The 25,775-nt window shown below is 38.6% G+C and overlaps 1 protein-coding gene across 3 annotated transcripts in view; it reads right to left on the reverse strand.

Moving 5' to 3' along the window:
* mvda (mevalonate (diphospho) decarboxylase a) overlaps positions 1-25,775 on the reverse strand; it is a 43,042-nt gene continuing 17,267 nt past the window's right edge. For 2 of the 3 annotated variants that reach the window (XM_051871429.1, XM_051871430.1), the window contains 4 exons: positions 8,163-8,381; positions 661-776; positions 437-545; positions 1-227 (listed from right to left, as the gene is read on the reverse strand). In XM_051871429.1, coding sequence (XP_051727389.1) covers positions 138-227; positions 437-545; positions 661-776; positions 8,163-8,381 — 534 coding nt within the window. In that variant the 3' untranslated portion in view covers positions 1-137. The remainder of the gene's footprint in view (positions 228-436; positions 546-660; positions 777-8,162; positions 8,382-25,775) is intronic. The other variant, XM_051871431.1, reaches the window with a different exon arrangement.

Genomic DNA, 25,775 nt, shown 5'->3' on the forward strand with positions numbered 1-25,775 from the left:
TTGTGTCATCATTAAAAATCATTATTTTAATTAAAGTAAATGTACTCGTTACACAACAATTTATATTGAAATATATTTACAAATCTATTTATGCAAAATCTTTTCTTTTTTTTCTTGATCTACAGAGATCTTTAAGGTTATTCTAAAACTACACTCTTCTTGGGCAGCCCGTCAACACCCAACAAATGATGGCTTGGATCTTCCACCACACATGGTCCCGGACCAGCCTAAAATATATATACAGCAATATATATGTATACAGCAATTATGATAAAACAGGTCATGTATACACCACCATTTTTACTGACAGAATTTAATAAGGGTATAGTGTTAAATAAAAATATTAAGACAAACAAGGTATTTTCTTTCTCCGTAAAAGAACTAGTTGAAAATACATGAATGTGCCTTACAGTTAATGCCGTTTTCAGACACTTACCTTAGTGCTGATTATGTAGTGTATGCCCTTTGGAGTGGGCTCCATATTAAGGTCTCTCTTCAGCTCCTCAGAGAGGTCAGCTGAACATATAGGAAGACCTCTGACAAACCTGCAAATAAAAGTTACTGAGTTAAGTTATAACTTAATGTGCTGTGAAGAGCTGCAGTGTTTGTTTTACTGTCAAAGTATCAATATCAACAGCATGCCTGATTTTAGCAACTTACTCTGATCCATTGGCTTCTGAGGGAAAGAAATGACGAACCACCTGTACAAACTCTGGTAAGTGCTCTTGCAAGGTGTAAATAACAGCATTAGGACCAGCATCAAAGGTATATGCCACCTGAAATAAGACAAAAGGAGCAAACAAATCAATCCACTTACATCAAAAGGAGTATGCTGAGATTTAAAGAAAGAGATGTAGATTAGATTTAATATTCAATCCAAATAAAGTGCACCGTCTAAGGTTCATCCTAAAACCATATAAAAACATTCCACACAGTATCAGAGTCAACAAGTTAACTATAACACCATACTAAATAATATCATAACAATACCATTCCATACTTCACTATTGAAGGACCTAAGAATTCTTAATAGCAACCTGTTTGCGCAGCTTCAAGAGAGCAAACATACATCTGTTGTACTTTATTCATGCTGTTACTTTGTCTCCTTCAAATTACTTATTTAACCATTTAGCACAGGGGTCTTCAACGTTTTTCAGGGCAAGGACCCCTTATGCGATAGAGACATGGAGCAAGGACCCCCGATACAAAATGTGTCAAACAGAGTTTTATATTAAGCATATAGCATTCAATATTAATAGAAACCAACCATATTATGAAAGTTATGTTAAGACAGTAGATTAGAACTATGCACATTATTGCTCCACACAAATCATTGTCTGTATGTTACTTTTCATTGTTAAAATTGAGATTTATGCATAACAAATAAAGAACAAAGAATCTGGAGCGATTCTGATATTTTCTGGATGAATCTCGAATCGATTCTGAGCTTAGTTTTTAACAGCAGATGGCACTACATCTTTAAAACACCCATCCTCTGCTTGCTTCCAGTTCCTATATACACACCACTTAACCCTAAAATAATCATTCATAAAGTTCGAAAAGGTTGAAGCGAATTACAAGGTGTTCACAGTGGGCTGTGTTTACATTAATCTTGCATCATAAAAGCATTCTGAGCTAGGGTGCATGTATATTTAACCACTTACATGACTCAGCCAAACGCACGATCGCTATCCAGCATTCTTCTTCGTGAGCATTTGAGTGTGCGTTTAAAAACTATCCTATAGCACCATTTGCTGTTAAAATTAAGATCAGAATCGATTTGAGAGAGAACATATCAGGATCGATCCAGATTCATTCAATCGAGAATCCATGTATTATCCCTGCCCTAAAAATAAAATTAATTTTACTAGAGCTTCTGACAAAATATTAATTGCTGCAACCTATTTAATACTTTTAAAAATCTGAATGAATTATTTTTTTAAAAAAACATTGGTTTTGAATGAGTAATTCATAAATACTTCAATTGTTTCATGACTGGATAAATTGTTTTTGAACGAATCTCTTGAATGAATGATTCATTCAATGACAAATACATTTTTTAACAATCTTTATTTGAAGCACCAAGTTACAAGGTAATATGCTCTATTTTGACTGCTAACATAGACATCAGTGTTTATATCCGAACTATAAACTTTTATCCCGGTACTTCTGTGTAATTTTTTTTTAAACAATTAATTGTGCAGCTCTAATATATTAATATATACAGTGGGTACGGAAAGTATTCAGACCCCCTTAAATTTTTCACTTTGTTATATTGCAGCCATTTGCTAAAATCATTTAAGTTCATTTTTTTCCCTCATTAATGTACACACAGCACCCCATATTGACAGAAAAACAGAATTGTTGACATTTTTGCAGATTTATTAAAAAAGAAAAACTGAAATATCACATGGTCTTAAGTATTCAGACCCTTTGCTCAGTATTTAGTAGAAGCACCCTTTTGATCTAATACAGCCATGAGTCTTTTTGGGAAAGATGCAACAAGTTTTTCACACCTGGATTTGGGGATCCTCTGCCATTCCTCCTTGCAGATCCTCTCCAGTTCTGTCAGGTTGGATGGTAAACGTTGGTGGACAGCCATTTTTAGGTCTCTCCAGAGATGCTCAATTGGGTTTAAATCAGGGCTCTGGCTGGGCCATTCAAGAACAGTCACGGAGTTGTTGTGAAGCCACTCCTTCGTTATTTTAGCTGTGTGCTTAGGGTCATTGTCTTGTTGGAAGGTAAACCTTCGGCTCAGTCTGAGGTCCTGAGCACTCTGGAGAAGGTTTTCGTCCAGGATATCCCTGTACTTGGCCGCATTCATCTTTCCCTCGATTGCAACCAGTCGTCCTGTCCCTGCAGCTGAAAAACACCCCCACAGCATGATGCTGCCACCACCATGCTTCACTGTTGGGACTGTATTGGACAGGTGATGAGCAGTGCCTGGTTTTCTCCACACATACCACTTAGAATTAAGGCCAAAAAGTTCTATCTTGGTCTCATCAGACCAGAGAATCTTATTTCTCACCATCTTGGAGTCCTTCAGGTGTTTTTTCATGTGTCTTGCACTGAGGAGAGGCTTCCGTCGGGCCACTCTGCCATAAAGCCCCGACTGGTGGAGGTGCTGCAGTGATGGTTGACTTTCTACAACTTTCTCCCATCTCCCGACTGCATCTCTGGAGCTCAGCCACAGTGATCTTTGGGTTCTTCTTTACCTCTCTCACCAAGGCTCTTCTCCCCCGATAGCTCAGTTTGGCCGGACGGCCAGCTCTAGGAAGGGTTCTGGTCGTCCCAAACGTCTTCCATTTAAGGATTATGGAGGCCACTGTGCTCGTAGGAACATTAAGTGCAGCAGAAATTTTTTTGTAACCTCGGCCAGATCTGTGCCTTGCCACAATTCTGTCTCTGAGCTCTTCAGGCAGTTCCTTTGACCTCATGATTCTCATTTGCTCTGACATGCACTGTGAACTGTAAGGTCTTATATAGACAGGTGTGTGGCTTTCCTAATCAAGTCCAATCAGTATAATTAAACACAGCTGGACTCAAATGAAGGTGTAGAACCATCTCAAGGATGATGAGAAGAAAGGGACAGCACCTGAGTTAAATATATGAGTGTCACAGCAAAGGGTCTGAATACTTAGGACCATGTGATATTTCAGTTTTTCTTTTTTAATAAATCTGCAAAAATGTCAACAATTATGTGTTTTTCTGTCAATATGGGGTGCTGTGTGTACATTAATGAGGAAGAAAAATGAACTTAAATGATTTTAGCAAATGGCTGCAATATAACAAAGAGTGAAAAATTTAAGGGGGTCTGAATACTTTCTGTACCCACTGTATGTTAACACACACGGTGGCGTGAATGCAGCATTAGAAGCAGGAAAAATGGACAAGCGTAAGGATTTACGCGAGTTTGACAAGGGCCAAATTGTGATGGCTAGACGGCTGGGTCAGAGCGTCTCCAAAACTGCAGCTCTTGTGGGGTGTTCCCAGTCTGCAGTATCTATCAAAAGTGGTCCAAGGAAGGAATGGTGGTGAACCGGCGAGAGTAACGACGTTCAGCCTTACATTATTCAAACCGGCGTCAGACACTGATGAGAGACTCAGGAAGAAGTTACAACTTATAGAATGCGTCTGGATTTTTCTGAATGGTAAGTGGATAAATTTATGTAGTTGCTGTGGAGTTGATTCAACTCATCGACTAGCATTCCCCGTCATGTTAATCTTTTGTGCAAATCCAGCATTGAATTGACCTTCGTTTGTGAAGCAGTCCAGCATAAAATGACGCTCTACCACAACAAGTCTTACTCTTCTCTAAAGCAGCCCAACATGGCCTCACCCCCTTTTTGCGTGTTCTCAGGGGCAGGGTTTACGTAAATTTTAGGGTTAGTGATGTCACTAACCCAGGAAGAAGCTCGTTGTAGTCCCTACCAGCCATTTGTTGTAATCCTTAAACAGAGAATTCTTTAAAAGAAAGTATCTCCCTTTGTATTGAACTTTGAGCATCGTAACTTTGCAGATGTTGTTTATGCTCTAACAGCAACATTACAAAGTTACAAAGTGAAATCATAATCACCCCTTTTAATAAGGTTCAGTGGTCAAACTGAAATGGCAAAAGTCATTTCAAAGATTACGTTTTGCAGATGTTCCTGTGATAAAAATGGTCAATGTATGTTAAGTTTTTCAGTGAAATATTTTAATATAATTGTAACGGTTCCATGTATAATAAAATTATTAAAAAAGTTAAAAATATCAATGCTTATGTAAAACTATTCACAAAATCTGTTAAAATATCAAAATTGAGTGGAAACTATGCATATGCGACAGTGTATATGCTGTAAATGTTCTTACTGGGGTCAAACAACAAGAGACTTTAAAAGTTTCTGTTTATAAAAAGCTTCTATAATTAAAAAGGTGACCAAATGCTATTGGTGCTCATTGATGCACGTGGGGAGAGAAGGCTGGCCCGGGTGGTCCGATCCAACAGACGAGTTACTATAGCTCAAATTGCTCAAGAAGTTAATGCTGGTTCTGATAGAAAGGTGTCAGAATACACAGTGCATTGCAGTTTGTTGTGTATGGGGCTGCATAGCCGCAGACCAGATCTCCAACCCTGCTCCTGGAGAGCTACCGTCCTGCAGACTTTAGTTCCAACCTTGCTCCAACACACCTGTCTGTAATTATCAAGCAACCCTGAAAACCTTGATTACCTGGTTCAGGTGTGTTTGATTGGGTTGGAGCTAAAATCTGCAGAATGGTAGCTTTTCAGGAGCAGGGTCGGAGACCTCTGATGTACACCCTTTCATAGAAACGGTATTCCCTGGTGGCTGTGGCCTCTTTCAGCAGGATAATGCGCCCTGCCACAAAGCAAAAATGGTTCAGGAATGATTTGAGGAGCACAACAACGAGTTCGAGGTGTTGACTTGGCCTCCAAATTCCCCAGATCTCAATCTAATTGAGCATCTTTGGGATGTGCTGAACAAACAAGCCTGATCCATGGAGGCCCCACCTCACAATTTACAGGACTTAAAGGATCTGCTGCTAACATGCCAGATACCACAGCATACCTTTAGGGGTCTAGTGGAGTCCATGCCTCGACAGGTCAGGGCTGTTTTGGCAGCAAAAGGTGGACCAACACAATATTAGGAAGGTGGTCATAATGTTATGCCTGATCGGTATATATATATATATATATATATATATATATATATATTATATATACACACACACACACACACACATACACCTATTATAGTAATGAACGCAACTTTCATGCACGATTGACAGATAAACTGCACGCTACTATTTCAGTGTTAAGTTGTGGATATTTTCAGCAAACAGTTTGCTTCATACGTTAAGTTTATGAGCATTAAAGAGGAAAGACGTTATTATCATTCAACTGTGTATGTATATGCATTTTAAATATATTATGTTCTTCATCCATGCAAGAAATGCACGTCCCTGAATAAGAACAGTTTTATAGCATGATTAATTCATCTTCTCATGTAATGTTAATGGTATGAGCCATTTCAGGAGTGGCCAAAATTACGATTTAAAAATCAGTCAGAGCTAGAAATTTATTTTCATATTTACAGGTAAACCTTCATATTATGGGTAATTCATACCATATTTACAAGTCATTACTTTTACCATTAATTGGTATAATATATTAATATTTTTCTGTTAATAATCTTAAGTCTGCATTTACATGGCTTAATGCATATCTAGAGTATTTTGACGTCATATTTTTGTCCCATACTATGGTTATTACTCTGTCATTCACCGCTATTTCGAGAGTGAATCTCGCATCTGCAGATATTTCTTCTGAAATTTTACTGCGTGTAATTGGCCGTCGTTCAACTAAGCATAATGAAATACAAAACTTTTATTCAATAGATTATATATAGCCTCTAAAGTGTGCAAAGACCACTCATGTCTATACTTGTTAATGAGAGGATTCGCGAGCGAGCAGAACTGAGCGCTGAACAAAAACTTGTGTTTTGAGCAGTGAGTGGATTATAGCTTAGAATCTAACTATCATCTCTGATTGTGTTCAATTCAATTGTGTTTATTGGCCTCCACATCTGGATTTGCACCAGTTGTTTCTAAAGAGGTGTAGGAATCGCATGCTCAGGGTGAAGATATTACAAAGTGATCTATTCTGTCGAGCTAAATTGTATAAATTATTAGCAAGTAGCGTTTTTAAGTTATAGCGCTCATAGTCTTCAATAAAGATCACATCTCATTGACGGCATCGTACAGCCACGTGATGTGGGTTTTATTAAAGCTGTGAATGTAATAATCTTTTAAAAAACATATATTATATTTAACTTTGTGATTTTGTGAAAGGGACTTGTTTTACCCATGTTTTAATTTTTTAACAGTTAAACAGCACCGCTGTGGACCCCCGGTTGAAGACCCTTGATTTAGCACATATATCTTATTTGATTTATTTATTAATTTTATAGACTTTTTCTATTAATGTTTAATCATATGTTTTGTGTTGTATTGCCTTTACAAGTAAATAAACTGGATACATCATCCTGGACAGTATGATGACAGCATCTAACTCTATACTACGACCTCCTTACAATTGGTTCTAGAACTAGATGAACATCATCTGTGTTTTGTCATTTGATGTCTTTACTAGAGGTTGTAAGACTCCTTAGGTATACTCAACCTCAGATGTCATGCCCACAGTCCATTCACTGAACCTTTAATGCATATTGTACACACATAAATACTTTCTCAGTAGCACTGATCTGTTTGGCTGATTTAACTCAACTTCCAAGAGTAAAAGGAACATTGGTTTCATCATCCACCTTTAGCCACATTTAACAGTACATTAGCAACATCCTAACTAAACACATTCAGGAAGACAATTTGCAAACATCACGAAATAAATATATATGAAATTGGATCAGTTGGTATCGATCCATCTTTGAGAATCAATTTCTGTGCAAATCCTGTGTTTTACTGACGATCGTGTGAAGCATTCTAGTGTTAATGACTTACACATACTGGTATATGAATTTATCTGGACACATTTCTTTCATAAATAAAATTACAAGTGTGTTTGATCAGGGTTGTAGCTAAACTGCAGGACAACTGCTGCACTCTAGGACCAGTGTTAATCGTCATTTGCGAAAACAATGGCGGCACCGTGGGTGGAAACATACAGATTCAGGGGATGGTAATATTATAATAAGATCCCCTTCCTACGTCACAAGGGGAGCGAAATCAGAACGGCTCGATTTTTCACATGCTTGTAGAAAAAGGCTTACCAAAACAAAGTTACTGGGTTGTCCTTTTTCACATTTTCTGTGCTGGTAGATGCACCAGAGACCCGATTATAGCACTTAAACACGGGAAAAGTCAGATTTTTATGATATGACCCCTTTAAATTTAGTGAGAAGAAAGAGAAAAGGCATTGTTTGCATGGATTAACACATTTTAACACATTACTAGCATGTTAGAACAGTATGAAGGTCCGACCCGAGTCTGGTGGTTGTAGCTTGAAAATTCTAGGAGGAGATACCATTAAAATTTTGGCTCAGAAGAAAAATAAAAAGAAGAAGATGTTTAAAAATAGTTGATCAGTATGTTGGCTATGTCATGCCAACAAAAACATCTGAATATTGACTTGTATTACTTGTGCTCACCCTGGTCTCTCCATAGTACTGGTTGTAGCGGTGCACAAGGCTGATGATCCGGTGCGATACGTTGTTCAGGTAGAATATGGGTGGGTAGGTGTCCAGGCAGGTGGCATGAAACTGATTACTGTCTTTCATGGTCAGCTCACCAAATGCCTGGAAGTCTCGTTGTCGAATAACCCTGATCATCTCCTCCATACGACAGGGCACCACAACATTGGCCCGGTACTGTGGAAGAGTATAGTAGGTGAACTTATATACCTACAAACCTATGCAAATTAAAGCAACCTAAATTACTTCACTTGTATTCCACTGCTAGATTAAAACATGTAAATTCAGATTCCAAACAAATGTAAGTTACATACTGTAGCAGCTCGTTACAGTGCTAAATTTGATCTTGTTTGTACCACTCTGCTTTTCTGTTTGTTCTAGACAGACTGTCTATTTGTGCATTATTGGTGGGAATTTTTCAGTGAATTTTTCTGCAGGTTAACTTTACGCTAGTCTTTTCGAATGAGTCACTAAATTATCCATTTAATAATTGTTCCAGTACCCACACATGCAGTCTTTGCACTTGACCACTTGCTACATACATGAGGTATTTCCAGTATTTGGCTCAAGTGGTTAAGTGGGGATGAAGATCGTCAGTTTAACAGCATTAAAGAGAAAATATGTTATTATCATTCAACTGACTGTGTATGTATATGCATTTTAAACATATTATGTTCTTCGTCCATGCAATAAATGCACGTCCCTGAAAGAGCGTGGTTTTATAGTGTATTTAATTCAACTGCTCAGGTAATGTTAATGACATGACCCATTTCAAGGGTGGCAAAAATTATGATTTGAAAGCAATCAGTTAGAAATGTATCTCCATATTTAAGATAAAGGTAAAGCTTCATATTACGTGTAGACTACTTTCTTTGGTGGATTTTGAAACACTTCTATCATCAAGACATAAAGGCCTAGTTTGATTGCTCCTGTCTGCCTCACTGCTGAGTGGTTTGTGTCTGTAAGCTCCGTATAGCTTTTTGTTTTGAATCTCTATTTACTATCATTCCTTGTTTATATTGTTTAATATAACTTACTGATCACCATATATCAGATATTGTCTAATATTGCCTATCATATCAATCTGACATCGCTAGCTTTAATCTAAATCGTTATTGCTATCACAACTTGCTACCATTTTGCTAGCCTGTTAACAAGCCATACGTGCTTGCAGTGTTTTTTTCTCTCGCGCCTTTACGAGTCCATCAAACGACTGTGGTGAGTTGGATCAGTCAACAAACACGGTAAGTCATGTCATCTTCACCTGTTATTGTCACTTGCACTGCCTGCCATATGTATAGTATTAGCATTGACTAACTGGGGCCCAGGTCAGGAAGCAGACAGACTGGCTAAACCAACCGTTTGCTAGCTGTCTCACATCACAGAAGTTGGATAAATCCCAACACATAGAGACTCATTCACTTAGATGTCATCACATAGAGACTATGTCTGTTCCCCAAACTAGTAAATACAAAAAACTCTCAAACCCATTTAAGGATAAAAATTGAATTGATGTTCAACAAATAAAAAACAGATATAATAGAGATGAACAAATGATAAAGCTCGCTAAAGATCCCTTTCTACAAAATCACTCTTTGTAAATTATATGATTACAGATCATAACCTAGATGTGCTGTGTTTGACAGAAACCTGGCTAAAACCAGACGATTACGTTACTTTAAATGAGTCCACCCCTCAAGGTTACTGTTACAAACACGAGCCTCGTCTGAAAGGCAAAGGGGGAGGTGTTGCTGCAATTTATAACAATATTTTCAGTATTACTCAGAGGTCTAGTTTCAAATATAATTCTTTTGAAGTGATGGTGCTTTATGTAACGTTATCTAGTGTATGTGATGAATTCTGCTTGACATTTGTGCTGGCTACTGTATTCAGGCCAGGGCACCATACAGACTTTAATCAAAGAATTTGCTGATTTTCTATCAGAGTTAGTACTGGCTGTGGATAAAGTCCTTATTGTTGGTGATTTTATTATCCATGTAGATAAAGAAAAAGACACATTTAGAGATATTTTAAACTCTATTGGAGTTTGTCAACACCCAGGACCCACTCACTGTCATAATCATACTTTACTGTAGATCTAATATTGTCACATGGTTTCGATATTGATGCCCTTGAAGATCCTTTGCGCATCTCAGAGCAACACACAGCTTTGTTTCGACTGATTCAATGATTCAATTACCCTTTATACTCGGTCTGCGTCTCAATATGCATACTATCCATCCTAAATAGTATGTGACATTAGTAATATTCAATACTATTTAGGGCGGATAGGGTGGATAGTATGTACATTGGGATGCACCATGCAGGGATTCACTGCTGTCAATCGTTTTAAAAAAAATTAACTCGATTAATCACACTATTTTTTTTCTGTAATTGTTGTAGCCATTTAAGACTTATTTAGCTTTGTAAGACTTGATTTTCCTGCTAAGACAAAAACTGAGATAAAGCGCCCTGCAATAAAGCAATAAAACTCATCTGGAGAGAAGATCTCAAAGAAATAGCATAGGACAACGCCTTGCCCTAAACTGTCCTCACACATATACAGTATGCAACCCCCCCGACCCCCACACACCCTCACCCCCTCCTTCCTTTCCCCCTGACTCAAGTCACTGAAAGTTCTCCAAGAATTCTATGTATAATGTATCTTGTATATCTATTGTTTTTTCCTTTCATGTTTGGTATCATTTTAAATGTCTCAGTGTGATTGGTAAAATGGTCTCAATTTCACAGCAGTCACTGGTATTATGAGGAAGATTGAAAACTAAGGAGAATTCTTTCCTCCTTTTGGGTGGTGTCTCTTCAAGATATCTGAAAACCCACTCCTCTTCCCCCAAAACAGGTGTTGGTGTAGTAAATATTTACAATCCTTTTGTTCTGGTCTGGGTATTTAAGGTAAAGTGCAAAGCAGTCATGTGGGATCTTCTGTAGCCGGAAACCCCCATGCAGTGATGGGTAAATGTCTTAAAAACACTAATCCACCACTGTGTGTATGTGCATTTCTTAATCTTAGAGTCATCTTTGAGCAATTTAATTTATGCATTTATTATTTCTGAATTGGCTTCTCATTGTCCAACTATGAAATTGGCATGATAAATTTTTACTTGACAAATAAAATGTTATATTTGATTTACTCTGGATTCTTCTGAAATCATTATGACCAGTAGATTATTGGAGTCCATATTTCCGCAAATTTGCACCCTCTGACTAAGAATCAGAAACTGGCGAATTTGTGTCGTGAGATCCGCGCAAACCCGGGGCGTGTGACTCTAAGCGATATGGGTCCGTAATGAACGAATAATTGAAAGTATGGGATACCCAAAATAATCAAATATCTAAATTAATACATAACCAATGATTAATTTCTAATTGGAAACACAACCTAAGAGTAATAATAATTTGAAATTGGAGTCAGATTAAACGAGTAAAATTAAGTGAACTTCACAGGGGCGCTGAAAAGACATACACGCGTTAAACCTTCACCCAGGCCGTTGGATTCCGTTTTTGGGCCGATGGGGGGTTTCTTACAGTTTTATAATATTGTATAATATTGTTATTATAATATTGCTTGTTTATGTTTTTGGTTTAATTTAATCTATGTTAATTAAGAAAGAAAACAGCGTAAATTGGATACGTCAAACAGGGTGTGGAAATGGATTGAATTCAATATGTCGGGAGATGTGGAGTGGGTCAGAGACGATTTTTGACCACTTCATAAGTTTGTTTATAGTATTTCATTTTTGTATAATTTATATCTTAATTTAAATCAATGTTTTGTTAATCAATTATTCTGGATTTAAATAAATAAGAAGAAAAACAAGCAACGCCTGGTGGAATGAAGTGCGTAACCAAACCACAAGCCCACTACCATGCTTCTGCGGCCTTGAGAAAAAGCTGAAACATTAAGTCAAAAATCTTGTGGATTTCTGTGGATTACATTTGGATTTATACTACAGTACTACTTTAAGCTACTTGCTAAACAAAAAGGAAAGCTTGGAGCTCTTACACGGAAACAGAATGAAATTAATAATCTTATCGAAGCTGGCGAAAATAAGGAAACAGTTGAGGAAACAGTTACAAGTTGAGAAGTTTAATTCTATCTTGGCAGAGTTTATGGATTTGCAGGTTGCTGTTCAAAGTTTGTTAAAAGACTAAGATGAAAAGGAAGCAGATCATTCTGACTGGTATGAACCTAAATTAATTAGTTTCAGAAAATTTCTAAACGGAATTAAAAGCTGGATAGGTGCAAGTGACGATGAGAAACAAGAAGAAAATTACGAGGGTTTAGGAGATGCTATTGGGTCAGATGATAGTGTGTCTCAAATAGACAAAAGACAAGAAAAGCAGATTGAACTTTTGGAAGATACCACTGGGCATGATAACGGTGTTTCTAAGACCGCAGAAAGAACTCCTGTTCCAAAGAAAGCTACTAACGTCCTCAGAAAGGCCTCTAGTAATAGCAGCAAATCGTCCAGTACATCAGTAGCTTATTTGCAAGCTGAAGCAGAGCGCGCTGCACTGAAAGTAAAAGCAAAAGCTCTTGAACAAAAACATGCTCTGGACATGGAGGAAACCTGTTTGAAGGCTAAAAAAGAAAAGCTAGCTTTGAATGCTGAACTGGCTGCAGCTGATGCAAAAGCATCTGCTTCAATAACAAAAAAAAAAAACAAAAAAATCAAAGCAGTGTTTCAAAATGAGATTCTTCTGATTCATCGGACTCTGAGTCCAATACATCCACTGATTATATTCTTCCTGCTATTACTCCGGCAAAACCTATGGTCCAGGTATTACCAAAATTGTCCACAGTCAAAAGAAGTCCCCATCATTCTGCAAAACAAAATATTAAAATTGAATCAGAGCATACTCAATCAAGAAGTAATCAAAATGGTGGCTCTGCTAACATGGAAAGAAATGCTCTTGTAGATGTCATAAGAAAACAAAATGAAATCACTGAGATGTTGGTCAAGCAACAGCAGCTGTCTCTTCTCCAGAGGGAGATCCCATATTTGATGGCAACCCACTTGAGTACAGAGCATTCATAAAGGCCTTTGAGCAAAGTATTGAAAGCAAAACAGATAATATGCCTGACAGATTATATTATCTTGAACAATTTCAAAAGCTGTCTTCACTTGGATCCTCATACAGGTTACAATGAAGCAAAGAAACAGCTGGAATGGAATTTTGGAAATATTGTTAAAGTAACATCTGCATTCATTGATAAAGCTCTAAACCGGACTGTTATAAAAGCAGAAGATAGTCCTGCTCTGAGATCTTATGCGCTCTTCCTGAGAAGCTGCTTCAATACTATGCAGGAAGTTAGTTATGGTGAAGATCTGGAAATTGCAGCAAACATGAAGGTTATTGTGTCTAAACTGTCTTTTAAATTACGTGACAAATGGAGATTCGTTGCCTGCAGCATACAAGAAAATGCCAAACAAAGGCCAAAGTTCAAAGATCTCTAGAATTCATTGAGAAACAAGCATATACTCTTGAAAACAATGGGTCAAGAAAAAACAGTTTCTAGTTACTAAATCTCTGGACTGGAAGTAGCTGCACTGAAGGGAGTTACTTACCTAACATTACCCGATGTTTACACTCAAAGAACAATCCCAGTCACCAAAGATAATGTCTCATAAATGGAAGACCTTAAAAGGTGGTCTTATTTAAAAGATGTGGATTTGACCCCAATAGATGCAGGTATTGGGTTGCTTTTTGGAGTAAATGCTCCAAAAGCTTTGGAGCCTTGAAGAGAGATTAACAGCGAGGGTGGTGGACCGTACGCTGTAAAAACGCTCCTCAGGTGGGTCATTAATGGTCCACTGAGTCTCAGTGTGGATGGTAACGTATGATTCCCAGCCCTATTGTGCAGCCAAATTTGGTGGAACATCTTTGAACAAAGAACTCTTGCAAGGTCCAGATTTGACTAATACACTCATAGGAGTGCTACTTCGAATCTGTCAAGGCCCAATTGCTTTCATGACAGATATAGAAGGAATGTTCCACCAGGTTAGGGTGGCAAAGGAGGATGTCAACTTTCTACGATTTCTGTGGTGGCAAAATGGAAATATCAATGCAGAGCTTGCAGAGTATCGAATGCTCGTACACAACTTCGAAGCTGTATCGTCCCCAAGTTGTGCCACATTTGCTCTTCTAAAGACAGCAGAGAATAATCAGAAGGATTATCCAGCTGATGTTATAAGCACAATCAGGGAAAATTTCTATGTTGATGACTGCTTAAAATCTGTTATCACGGAGGAACAGGCAGTGTCCCTATATCGACAGTTAACAGAGGTGTGTCAAAGGGGGCTTCAGACTCAATAAATGGATAAGCAATAATCGCACACTCTTATCTGCTATCACCGAAGAGAACAGAGCTAAGGGTGTAAAGCAGCTAGACCTCAGTATGGACCAATTGCCCATGGAAAGGGCCCTAGGGGTTCAATGGAATGTGGAAAATGACACATTTACCTTTAGCATTGAAATTATACCCCATTCTACAACCAGGCGTGGCATACTGTCCATTGTTAGCTCTCTTTGTGATCCCTTGGGCTTTGTAGCGCCAGTCATTCTTCCTGCCTAGCAAATTTTGCAGCAACTGTGCAAAATGAAGTTGGGATGGGATGAGAGGATTCCACTGCACATGCGTTAAGTGTGGCAGAGAGTCTCTCTCAACAACTCCTCATTGGAAACACATCAGTTCCAAGTTGAATCCCGCAGACGCAGCTTCTCGAGGCATGAAAACTGATGTCTTTCTAAAGCTTAAAACCTTGATTAATGGCCCTGATTTCCTTTCCCAACTACAGTCTCAGTGGCCAAGCACTGTACCAATGAGCACTATCCAGGATGATGATCCAGAAGTAAGAAATGAGGTTACTACAAATACCATTACGGTAAACCCAGATAAATGTCCCAACAGCAAACTCCTGAACTATTTTTCCAAATGGACAAGCCTTAAAAGAGCAGTGGCATGGATGTTGAAGTTCACGGAAATTCTTTAACAATGGGTAGAAGAAAGAAAGCAAGCGCAAGTTGTTCCTGTTACGGACAAAAATATCACACTGAAGGGTAAGCTGCAATGCTATAACATAAACCCCGCCATATCAGGACTTTCTGTTGAGAAATTGGTTCAAGCAGAGAAAGCAATTGTGCGCTTTGTGCAGAAACAGTTCTTAAAAGAAGATATCACTGCACTAAACAAAGGTAATGTAAAGGAATCAAGCCACTTGTACAAACTGGACACAGTGATTGTGGACGTAAGAGTAGGAGGTAGGCTCAGTAATTTAGCTTTACCCATAGAAACAAAGCACCCTGCAATTATACCCAAATCCAGTCATGTTACACATCTCATTCTGCGGCATGTACATGAAAGGGTGGGTCACAGAGGAAGGAATCACATGTTGTCTACCCTGCGCTGGCAATATTGGATACCACATGCCAATGCTGTATGCAAAAAGATCATCAAAGAATGCATAGTCTACCAGCGGCTTTTCCAAAGACCAGGTGAGCAAAAAATGTCTGATCTTCCTGTTGACAGAATCTCTGCTGACCATCCTCCTTTCACATATACTGGAGTGGACTACTTTGGGCCAATCGAGGCAGAACATTGTGAAAAGTTATGGTGTCATTTTTACCTGCTTAACATGTTGTGCAGTCCAGAAGTGGCCCATACTCTCGACACTGATTCCTGCATAAATGCAATACAAAGATTCATATGTCGCAGAGGGCATCAGGTCAAATAATGGAACTAACTTTGTTAGTAGTAATCGTGAGTTGAATCTTTAAAAGAACTGAATCAAAATAAAATCCAAAGCGCTCTTACACAGGAGAAAGTAAAGTGGATGTTCAACCCACCTCATGTAGCCCATCATGGTAGAGTCTGGGAGCACTTGGTGCAAGAGGTCAAGAAGGTGCTCTGTTCGGTGGTAAGGCAGCAAGTATTAGACGACAAAGCCCTGCTTACTGTGTTCTGAGAAGTGGAGGCCATTTTGAATGACCGTCCTATTACACCGTCTTCAGACGACCCCAATGACCTTGAAGCACTTACCCCAAACCACATCCCAGTTTTACCTCCAGGACTATTCAAAAGAGAGGACCTCTATATCCGTAGACGTTGGAGGCAGGTACAATACATAGTGAACCTGTTCTGGAAAAGATGGATTAAAGAGTATCTTGTGCTAATGCAGAAATGACAAAAGTGGAATAAAAGTGATGAATCACGATTAACTGCAATTAAAAACACTTAAGTTTTTATACGTTTTTAATATATTGTATAATGTAGTAATAATTTCACAGTTAATCTCCAAATTAAAACAACATAAAGAAACAACATAAAGACAGTATATTTTAAATATTTGTTTAATGGCATCTTTTATGAATGAAGGCCAGTATCACTGATACTAATGCTGCTACTGATGTCTCGATGAAATTGATTTTTTTCCCCAGTTTTAAACATGAATTGTAGCCATTCAACATCAGTGTAATTGAAAGCTATCTTTTTTTTTTTTTTTTTTTTTACATTAGGCTTCAAAAATATAACAACTTTTAATTTAAGTGAACTTAGAACAATCCTCACATAAACCCATAATAAATGTCATATTTAACCTACCTGTGCCCTTCCTACCTGTCTAACAGATAAAAAAAAAAAAAAATACAGAAATTAAATAAAGTTACCAGTCTGCAGTGCATAATTTATAGCCTAAATTAAATATAGATTAATCATTAATAAAGCTACAAAAGTTCTTTAGTCAAGAGCAGTGAGTAATTTTCTCTGTTACCTTTGTTCTTTCATTATCTTCAGTGACATTGGTTGCTATCACTTTAAGATCTGCCGCTGCTGCACTTGACGCGGATCTCACATGCGTCCCACTTTCTCACAACTCTTTCATTTAAGACTTTATTTAACTCATTCAAGGCTGCTCTTAAGAGGATACTCGATAAAACACACATTTTTGGCATTATTATGTGTTATTGTTTTTTCAAGCATGACAGAGAACTCGATTCTATGCGTCATGTGTGTGTGACAGGACATTCACAGACAGCGCATTCTTTTTCCTCTTTTGCCGGGCTTAAAGTAGGGCTGCACGATTTATCGCAATTTTATTGCATGCAATTTGGCAAAGGCTGCGATTATTTTATGCGCAGCTTGTCAGAGCTGTACGGCTCTTTGATCAGTAGTAAATGCTTCTCCATCTGAAAGCCAGAGGGCGCTCTCACGCAGAAACTGTGTTTTCAAGAATCTGTTTTTATGCAAGAAAAATTTACCAAGAATAATAAATGTGTTAATTGCTAAGTCATATGTTTCTTCTTTCATAAACATACCAAATATAACATTTTCTTTTGTTAATACAGGCAAATTTTCAATTTTAGGAAATAACCAGTAACGCATATCCTCCCAAAAAGGCACAGACATAGTTACAGTCATAGAAAATTACTTTGAGATAAATTGAGAGACATCTGAATTATAGATTGTGGAATTGCTTTGATGATAATATCGTATCGTTTCCTGTCAGTTAACTTAAATCTTGAACAAAAAAAAAATCTCAAAAGAGATAATTCCAGTATTATCTAATATATGTATCACAGACCCTATTCCTTTCTCCCACCAACTTTGATAAAATAAAGACTTATTCCTAAAAATCACATATCTACAATTCCACAAAGGGATATTATGGGGACTGAAGTTATGCTTATAGATCAATTTCCAATAAAGTAAAAGCTGCTGATGAAATAATGACAAATTTAACAGGCCGTCTTTTAAGGAGAAATCGTCTCAGGTTATGACTATAACCATGGTTCCCTGAGAGAGGGAACGAGACACTGCGTCCCAAAGGGAGCGCTATGGGAACGCCCTCAGCGTGAATGCGTCTGATGCACGTGTGTCAACTAGTCCAATGGCGAGAGTGAACGTCACTGGTGGGTGACGTCACGACCAGGAAAGGATAAATACACATCCGGAAAGACCGGCTTCAGCTTAAATTGCCGAAGCAAATCGATCACAGGGATGCAGGGAGTATGGCAACGCGACGCAGTGTCTCGTTCCCTCTCTCAGGGAACCATGGTTATAGTCATAACCTGAGACGTTCCCTTTCGAGGGAACTCGCACTGCGTCCCGAAGGGGGCGCTATGGGAACGATATCCCAAAACGCCATAATTCCAAAATGCCTGTCCGTGTGAAACTGTGGCACAATAAGACGAGAGCACTGATGAGCCTGGAGCTGCGTCCAGGTCGAGATATATCATCTCACAACGTGAGTGGCGAGGATCAGCCCACCACATCACAGACTTCCTTGAGGAAAACCTCCAACAACAAGGCCGTGGAAGCCACCATACTCCTAGAAGAGTGAGCTCTGACAGACAGTGGATACTGCTGACCAGAGACCTCATACGCAAGTGACATAGTCTCAACTATCCACTTGCTAACCATGGACGCAGGGAGACCCCTTATGGCGCAGTCCAAAACAAACAGTTGATCTGAAGTCCTCCACAGGGCAGTTCTGTGGACATTAGGTGTCCAGTGCTCACACTGGACACACAAGATTCAACTTTTCCTGGTCTGGATCTGAGAACAGAGAACAGAAAGCTTGCAGCACTATAGGCCGTGGAATACTGGTCAGAACCTTAGGTATATAATCCGGTAGGGTAAAGGAACACTTTGACCATCCCTGGTGCACACTCAAGGCATGTAGGGGATACAGATAGGGCCTAAAGGTCTCCTACTCTTTTTAGGGGAGAAATGGCAAGGAGGAAAACAGTTTTCAACGTCAGAAATTTTTCTGAGACAGAATCAAGTGGCTCAAATGGAGCTGCAGATAAGCCTTCCAACACAAAGGCCAACTCCCAAGCAGGAACCCTAGTGCATGCTGCAGGCCTCAGCCTCAGAGTGCCACAAAGGAAACGATACCTCAAAGGGTTATACCCCACAATTATACCATCCACAGGGACATGGAATGCAGAAATACAAGGATAGTTTCCTTGTGACTGGAGTTCTGGAGTAAAGTATGGTTTCCACAACCTCGGTTGAGAGACCAGATACTTATGAGTTGGGCCCCCTCAGGGGCCAAACCCACAGGTTCAATACTTCTGGGCGGGGTGAAAAATCAAGCCCTTCACCTGAGATAGAAGGTCTCTCCTGATCAGAATCTCCGAGGGAGAGCCATCGAAGAGAGCCCCGGCCATGTCTGTACCATGGCATCCAGTCCAAGAGGAACTGGATGCGTAAGGGATAACCACAGGCTGCCATCATCTCCAGGCAATTATGTGCCACGAAAGATGACTCCTCCACAGCCCTTGAGCTGAGCGGCCTTCCATTACCACTCCCCAGCCTGTGAGAGAAACATCTATCATGAGAGTGACTCAATGATATTAAGCTCCTAACACAGGGCCCTGGGACAGGAACCAACTTTTCTTCCATATAACCAAGGCGCGGAGACACCGCCGCGTGATCTTGATCATACGAAGTGGGTTCCACCTCAGGGAAAACCCTTGGTCCTGAGCCACTACTGTAAGGGTCTCATGAACAGCAGGCCAAAAGGTATCACCATTGGACGCAGCTGCCACCAGACCCAACAGTTTTAGAAAACTGTTTTACAGTGAGTGACTGGCCTAGATATATCTCCTGTGTGACTGAAAAGATTGCAGAAATACGAGTGGGCGACAGAACGGCCCGCAGCGTCACTGAATCCATACCATGCCCAGGAAGGTGGTTCTCTGTAATGGAGAAAGCACACTCTTCTTGGCGTTCAGCCACAACCCCAATTTTTATATGAGCAAGAACGACATCTCGATGTCGAACTGACCATCTGTTCCGACTGCGCTAATATTAGCCAGTCATCTAATCAGTTCAGAATGCGTATGCCCTGCAGCCTGAGCAAGGCCAGAGCTGCATCTACGCATTTTATGAACGTGTGGGGTGATAGAGCTAGACCGAATGGAAGAACCTAATATTGGTATACTTTGCCCCTGAAAACAAACCTGAGGAACTTCCTATGCTGTAGAAGGATAGAGACATGGAAGTATGCATCCTTTAGAACTATCATGACAAACCAGTCCTCGGATCTGGTTTAGCGTCAACATTTTGAACCCAATCCTCCATCCTTCTTTGGAACAAAATAGTAGCGGCCCTAAAAACCCTAACTCTCTGCTGGGAGGAGGAACCCATTTTGTAGCTCCTTTCGCAAAAGAGTTTACTTTCTGTTCCATTACCAGAGCCTGCCCAGTGAGATAATTTTGGCAGAAGCCTCAACTCTGCCAGAAAATCCACAAAAGGGAACCAGCCTCTCAAAGCTGGTCTCTGGTATACCTAGAGCAGCCACTTTGGTGACCTGAAATACACTGGCAGGAAACAACCCATTTGACTGCTTTTTAGACCCTCCTCAGAGGGTGCGAACCTGACGCAGCGTCGTGTGAACGCTGAGTCATAGCTTGCTGGAAACTGCTGCGCCCTGAAGCACCAAGGGTGCCAGGGTTGGTAGAACGGCCCCCTGAGGGCAACGAAGTGGCACGGGCACCGTATACTGAGGTGTACACCGCTCCACCCCGCAGGGGGCTGCCCTAAGAAGCCTAACACCACTGGCGTCAGGATCTACATGAAAGGCTGAACTAATACATGAATCTAACTACTTAAAGTCAGATAAATATGTATTATTTTAATTTCTCAAAATAAAATTACAGCCAACTGTCCATTTAATTCCTGAAAAATTAAATGCAGCAAATGATCTATCAGACAAGTTAACACTGTCTGAAAGAAATGCTAAATATAGTATGCATATAGGCCATACACACATCAAATTTCATTTAATCTCTCAAAATTAAATGCAGCCACATATCAACCAGACAGGTAAAAACGGTCTGGATGAAAGGCTAAATAAAGAGTTATTAGTGCAGACATATAGCTTTTAAAAACCAGGCAATATCCCATTTAACTCCTCAAATTAAATGCATCAATGAACCACCAGACAAGTGTACACGGTCTGAATGATTGGTTGAATATTTATAACTGCCGTGTGCACACCCTAATCTACGCGTTGCCTCGGCAAACACGAGATCAGAGCCACTAGATTCTTTATTGCAGTTTGCAGACACGAAATCTACGCGTCGCCTCAGCAGACGCGAGATCCGTGCCACTAGATTCTTTATTGCATTTTGCAGGCTCGAAATCTACACGTCGCCTCGGCAGACGCGAGATGAGAGCCACTAGAATCTTTATTGCAGTTTTGCAGACCCATAATCTACGCATCAAAAATTTGGCTGGGGATATGAAACCAAAAACTATTTTCATTTTTCAAAAAAAGATCCAGTTCGTTTTAATAGTGCCATTAATGCATTCAATGTCGATGGCTTTTAGGCCTCCTTCTTCATAATCTTTGACCAATGTTCCTTTTCTAATGTAGTGTGTTTTTCCTTTCCAAATAAAATTAAAATTGTCTTGGTTTATAGCTTTTATTCCATTCTTTAGGAAATGAAATTGAGTAAGCAGGGTAGATTAGTCTAGAAATGCATTCCATTTTTGTGAGAAAAATTCGGCCAATAATATAAATATCTTTGAGACCACAAATTCAAATAAGATTTGCACTTCTCTAAATTGTTCCAAATGTTAAGATTATTAAGTGAGGTGTTATCCTTCGTAATGTGTATCCCTAGGTATTTAACAGTATCTTTTATAGGAATATTGTAAAAAGTTGATAGAGGGGAATTATGAATTGGTAATAATTCACATTTTTTAAGATTTAGTTTCAAGCCAGATGCTCTAGAGAAAAGCTCTACCGTTTGAAGAATTTTTGGAACTTGGTTACTGTTTTTCATAAAAATGGTTGTGTCATCAGCCAGCTGACTGATGACTGTTTGCCAAATACTATTACTTTTTCAAAATCAGAGTTTTTAATAAGAATGGAAAGCATTTCCGCTGCAGCAATAAAGAGGAGAGATAGGACAACCTTGTTTAATTCCTTAATCAATTGAAAATCTTGATGATGTACCCTGTAGTAAAATAATAGTGCTATTAAATGTCTTTATAAAGTAACATAACCATATTAATGAAATTTTCTCCTAAACCAAATTGTAATGTACGAAACAAATTTGTGTTTGACTATGTCAAAAGCTTTACAAAAAAATCTAAAAATAAAATAAAACCTTTATCTTCAATTAAATAATTATAATCCAGTAAGTCAAACACAATTCGTATATTATTGTGAATTGAGCGCCCCTTTAGAAAACCTGATTGTGTCTCTGAAATGATCTGTGAAATACCAGTCTACCAATCTATTGGCATAAAGATGAGTTAAGATTTTTTAGTCATTATTAAGCAGGGTTATAGGTCTAAGATTGTCTATTAATTCAGGATTTTTCCCAGGCTTGGGGATGAGAGTGAATTCCTTGCTTCATAGAAGGTGGAAGAATATGAGAAACGATTTGTCTAACGATAAACATTTCATGGCTTTTTCCCCTTCATCTATAGTGATGTCTGTATCACACACATTTTTAAAACTCTCATCTACTTTGGGGATCCAATCTTTAACGTGATCAAAGAAAGCATCAGCATCTGTGTGTAAATAAGAGGAGGAGTAAAGTTTACTATAGAAACCGTAAATCTCCCTAGTATCAGGATCAGTACATTCTTGATTATTGATTAAAAGAATCTTAACACCATTACACTCTTGTCTCTTTTTTTCCAATCTACAAAAATACGCTGAGCTCCTTTCACCCTCCTCTATCTACTTCGCCCTTCGATCTTATATATGTATATCATATATATGTTGTCCAGCGATGATCAGCCGTTAAAAGGGCTTTAATACAAATACTATTTATTTCTCAAATAATTTCCAATTTTTTTTTTCCCTATTCCTGCTTAATAATTTACCATAAAATATGGAGATCTGACGTACCTTATATTTTATATATTCCCATTTTTCTCTATACGTTTTAAGAGTTGAATCACTATGGTTCACTATTTAAAAGATTTTAATTAAACTTCCAGTATCCTTTTCTCCTCTTATATGTTTTAGTGGGTTTAAGAGTAAAATTAATCATGCAATGGTCAGTTGAGGTGCGGCAGAAACTGTAGAGCTTGACTCCAGACAAGATTTAAACTCAGAGGCTAACCAGAAATCTATTCTGGATTTGCTTGAACCATCTGGCCTAAACCAGGTGAAACTTTGAGTATTAGGGTTTTTAGTGCGCCATACATCTATCAATTTAAACTCATTACAAACTAATGATGTCTCAGATATTTTGAAGGACATCTATCAAGCCATTCGTCTATCACCATATTAAAATCACCTCCAAAAATAAAGTTTTCAGTAGGATACCTCTGAGATAAATCCTTTACTACCCTTGTAACCTGATCAATTAGGATTTTGTTTTGGTTATGGCTATTATATCCATATATATTTCCTAAATCCAAAAGTTTTCATCCATTTCAAAAACACAAATTATCCAATGACCACAAGTATCCCTAACAGTTGTTAAAATCTTTCCAGGAAAGTTATATAAAAGTATAGCAACACCTGCTGACCTATTTGAGCCATGAGAAAAGAGTATTTTATCTCCCCATTGGTTTGACCAGAAATTTTCATCTAAATCAACAGAATGGGTTTCTTGAAGAACACTACTTTCATTTTTACAAAAAAGTAAAATTGATTTTCTTTTAAAATCTCTTAGACCCCTAGTGTTGAGTGAAACAAAAGAGAACATCTGAATATGAGAAAACATACAGAAAGAATTAAGAAATAAGAATAAGAATAGAACAAAATTTGTTAAAAAAAAAAAAAAAAAAGGTTTTTTTATTTTACATTTTTTATAAGAGTTAAGCACAATTGCATGGCCCCTTTCAAACATTAAGTGCAGGCAAAACGTCAAGATATTGAAATGAAAATAAGGAAGGCTTTAAAAGTGCTGCTGTAAAATTAACAAGTAGACAATAAGGGAATTATTTCTTCCCTTTTTCCCCATTGTAATTAATACGAAAATTCAATATAGCACCATCCCTTATAGCAGCATTTTAACTACTACAATTTAAACAACTTAGAGAGTTATTATGGTTGGAAAAGAATCTATTAAAGTAAAGTCTTTGAAGCGTGGAACCTGTTAGAGTGAGAAGTACATGACCTGCTTAGGCCTGAAACACAGTCTAATCCAGAGTAACACTTTTACTGTTGATGTAGCCCACATGTCCTCTGTAGTAAACATTCTGTCCTGCTGCCCTGGCTTGCTCCATCTTCGGCCATGCAGCTGCGCGAGCCTCTTTGTCAGCTTTACAAAAGTCTTGTTTGAAGTGAATCCACAAGCCTTTGCAGAGCCTAGAGTTTTTGGACAGCTTCCAGAAGGAATCCCGGTGGAATCGCATGGTGAACTGGATGATCGTTTGACGATCTCTCCCTTGTTTTCTCCCGATGCGGTGAACAGTATCAACAATCAATTCCATCAACGTCTCCCATTGCGGCACTAATTTGGACAGGATGCTCATGACAACGTCTCGAGTATTTTCATCAACTTTTTCTTTCAGACCGTGTATTTTAAGATTCTAGCGCCTCTTGTAACGCTCCAACTCCGTGACTCTTTCTTTCAACTCCTCGTTTTCCTTTACAAGATGAGGCATTTCTTTTTCCATGTCACGTATCTTGACTTTACAGTCTTTGATTTCAGTAGCATTCAGCTCTAGTCTGGTGATATTAGTTACCATGACTGAGTTTTCTCTTAGCTGAACACCAAAGGTGTCAATTTTGGAAGTTAGCTTTTCTATAGCATCAACAAGAAACACGTTTGAAGCTACAGACGAATCCTGTGAGGACTTAACTTTCGAAGGTGCAGTACTTTTAGTTGGAGTAGCAGGGGAACTTTTTCTCTTGGTCCCGGTACTAGTTGTAACATCCATCGGCGTCGAGTATATGGTCCATGTTTACTTGGCCTGAGGTAGCAGTTGATCTACAGGTGCTGGTCATATAATTAGAATATCATCAAAAAGTTGATTTATTTCACTAATTCCATTCAAAAAGTGAAATTTGTATATTATATTCATTCATTACACACAGATTGATATATTTCAAATATTAAAATATCAAAGTATCAAATATCAAATATTATTTCAAATATAATTATTTCTTTTAATTTTGATGATTATAACTGACAACTATAACTGGCAATCCCAAATTCAGTATCTCAGAAAATTAGAATATTGTGAAAAGGTTCAATATTGAAGACACCTGGTGCCACACTCTAATCAGCTAATTAACTCAAAACACCTGCAAAGGCCTTTAAATGGTCTCTCAGTCTAGTTCTGTAGGCTACACAATCATGGAGAAGACTGCTGACTTGACAGGTTGTCCAAAAGACGACCATTGACACCTTGCACAAGGAGGGCAAGACACAAAAGGTCATTGCAAAAGAGGCTGGCTGTTCACAGAGCTCTCTGTCCAAGCACATTAATAGAGAGGTGAAGGGAAGGAAAAGATGTGGTAGAAAAAAAGTGTACAAGCAATAGGGATAACCGCACCCTGGAGAGGATTGTGAAACAAAACCCATTCAAAAATGTGGGGGAGATTCACAAAGAGTGGACTGCAG

This window comes from Ctenopharyngodon idella, chromosome 18 (genome assembly GCF_019924925.1).
Source record: "Ctenopharyngodon idella isolate HZGC_01 chromosome 18, HZGC01, whole genome shotgun sequence".
NCBI lineage: Eukaryota > Metazoa > Chordata > Actinopteri > Cypriniformes > Xenocyprididae > Ctenopharyngodon > Ctenopharyngodon idella.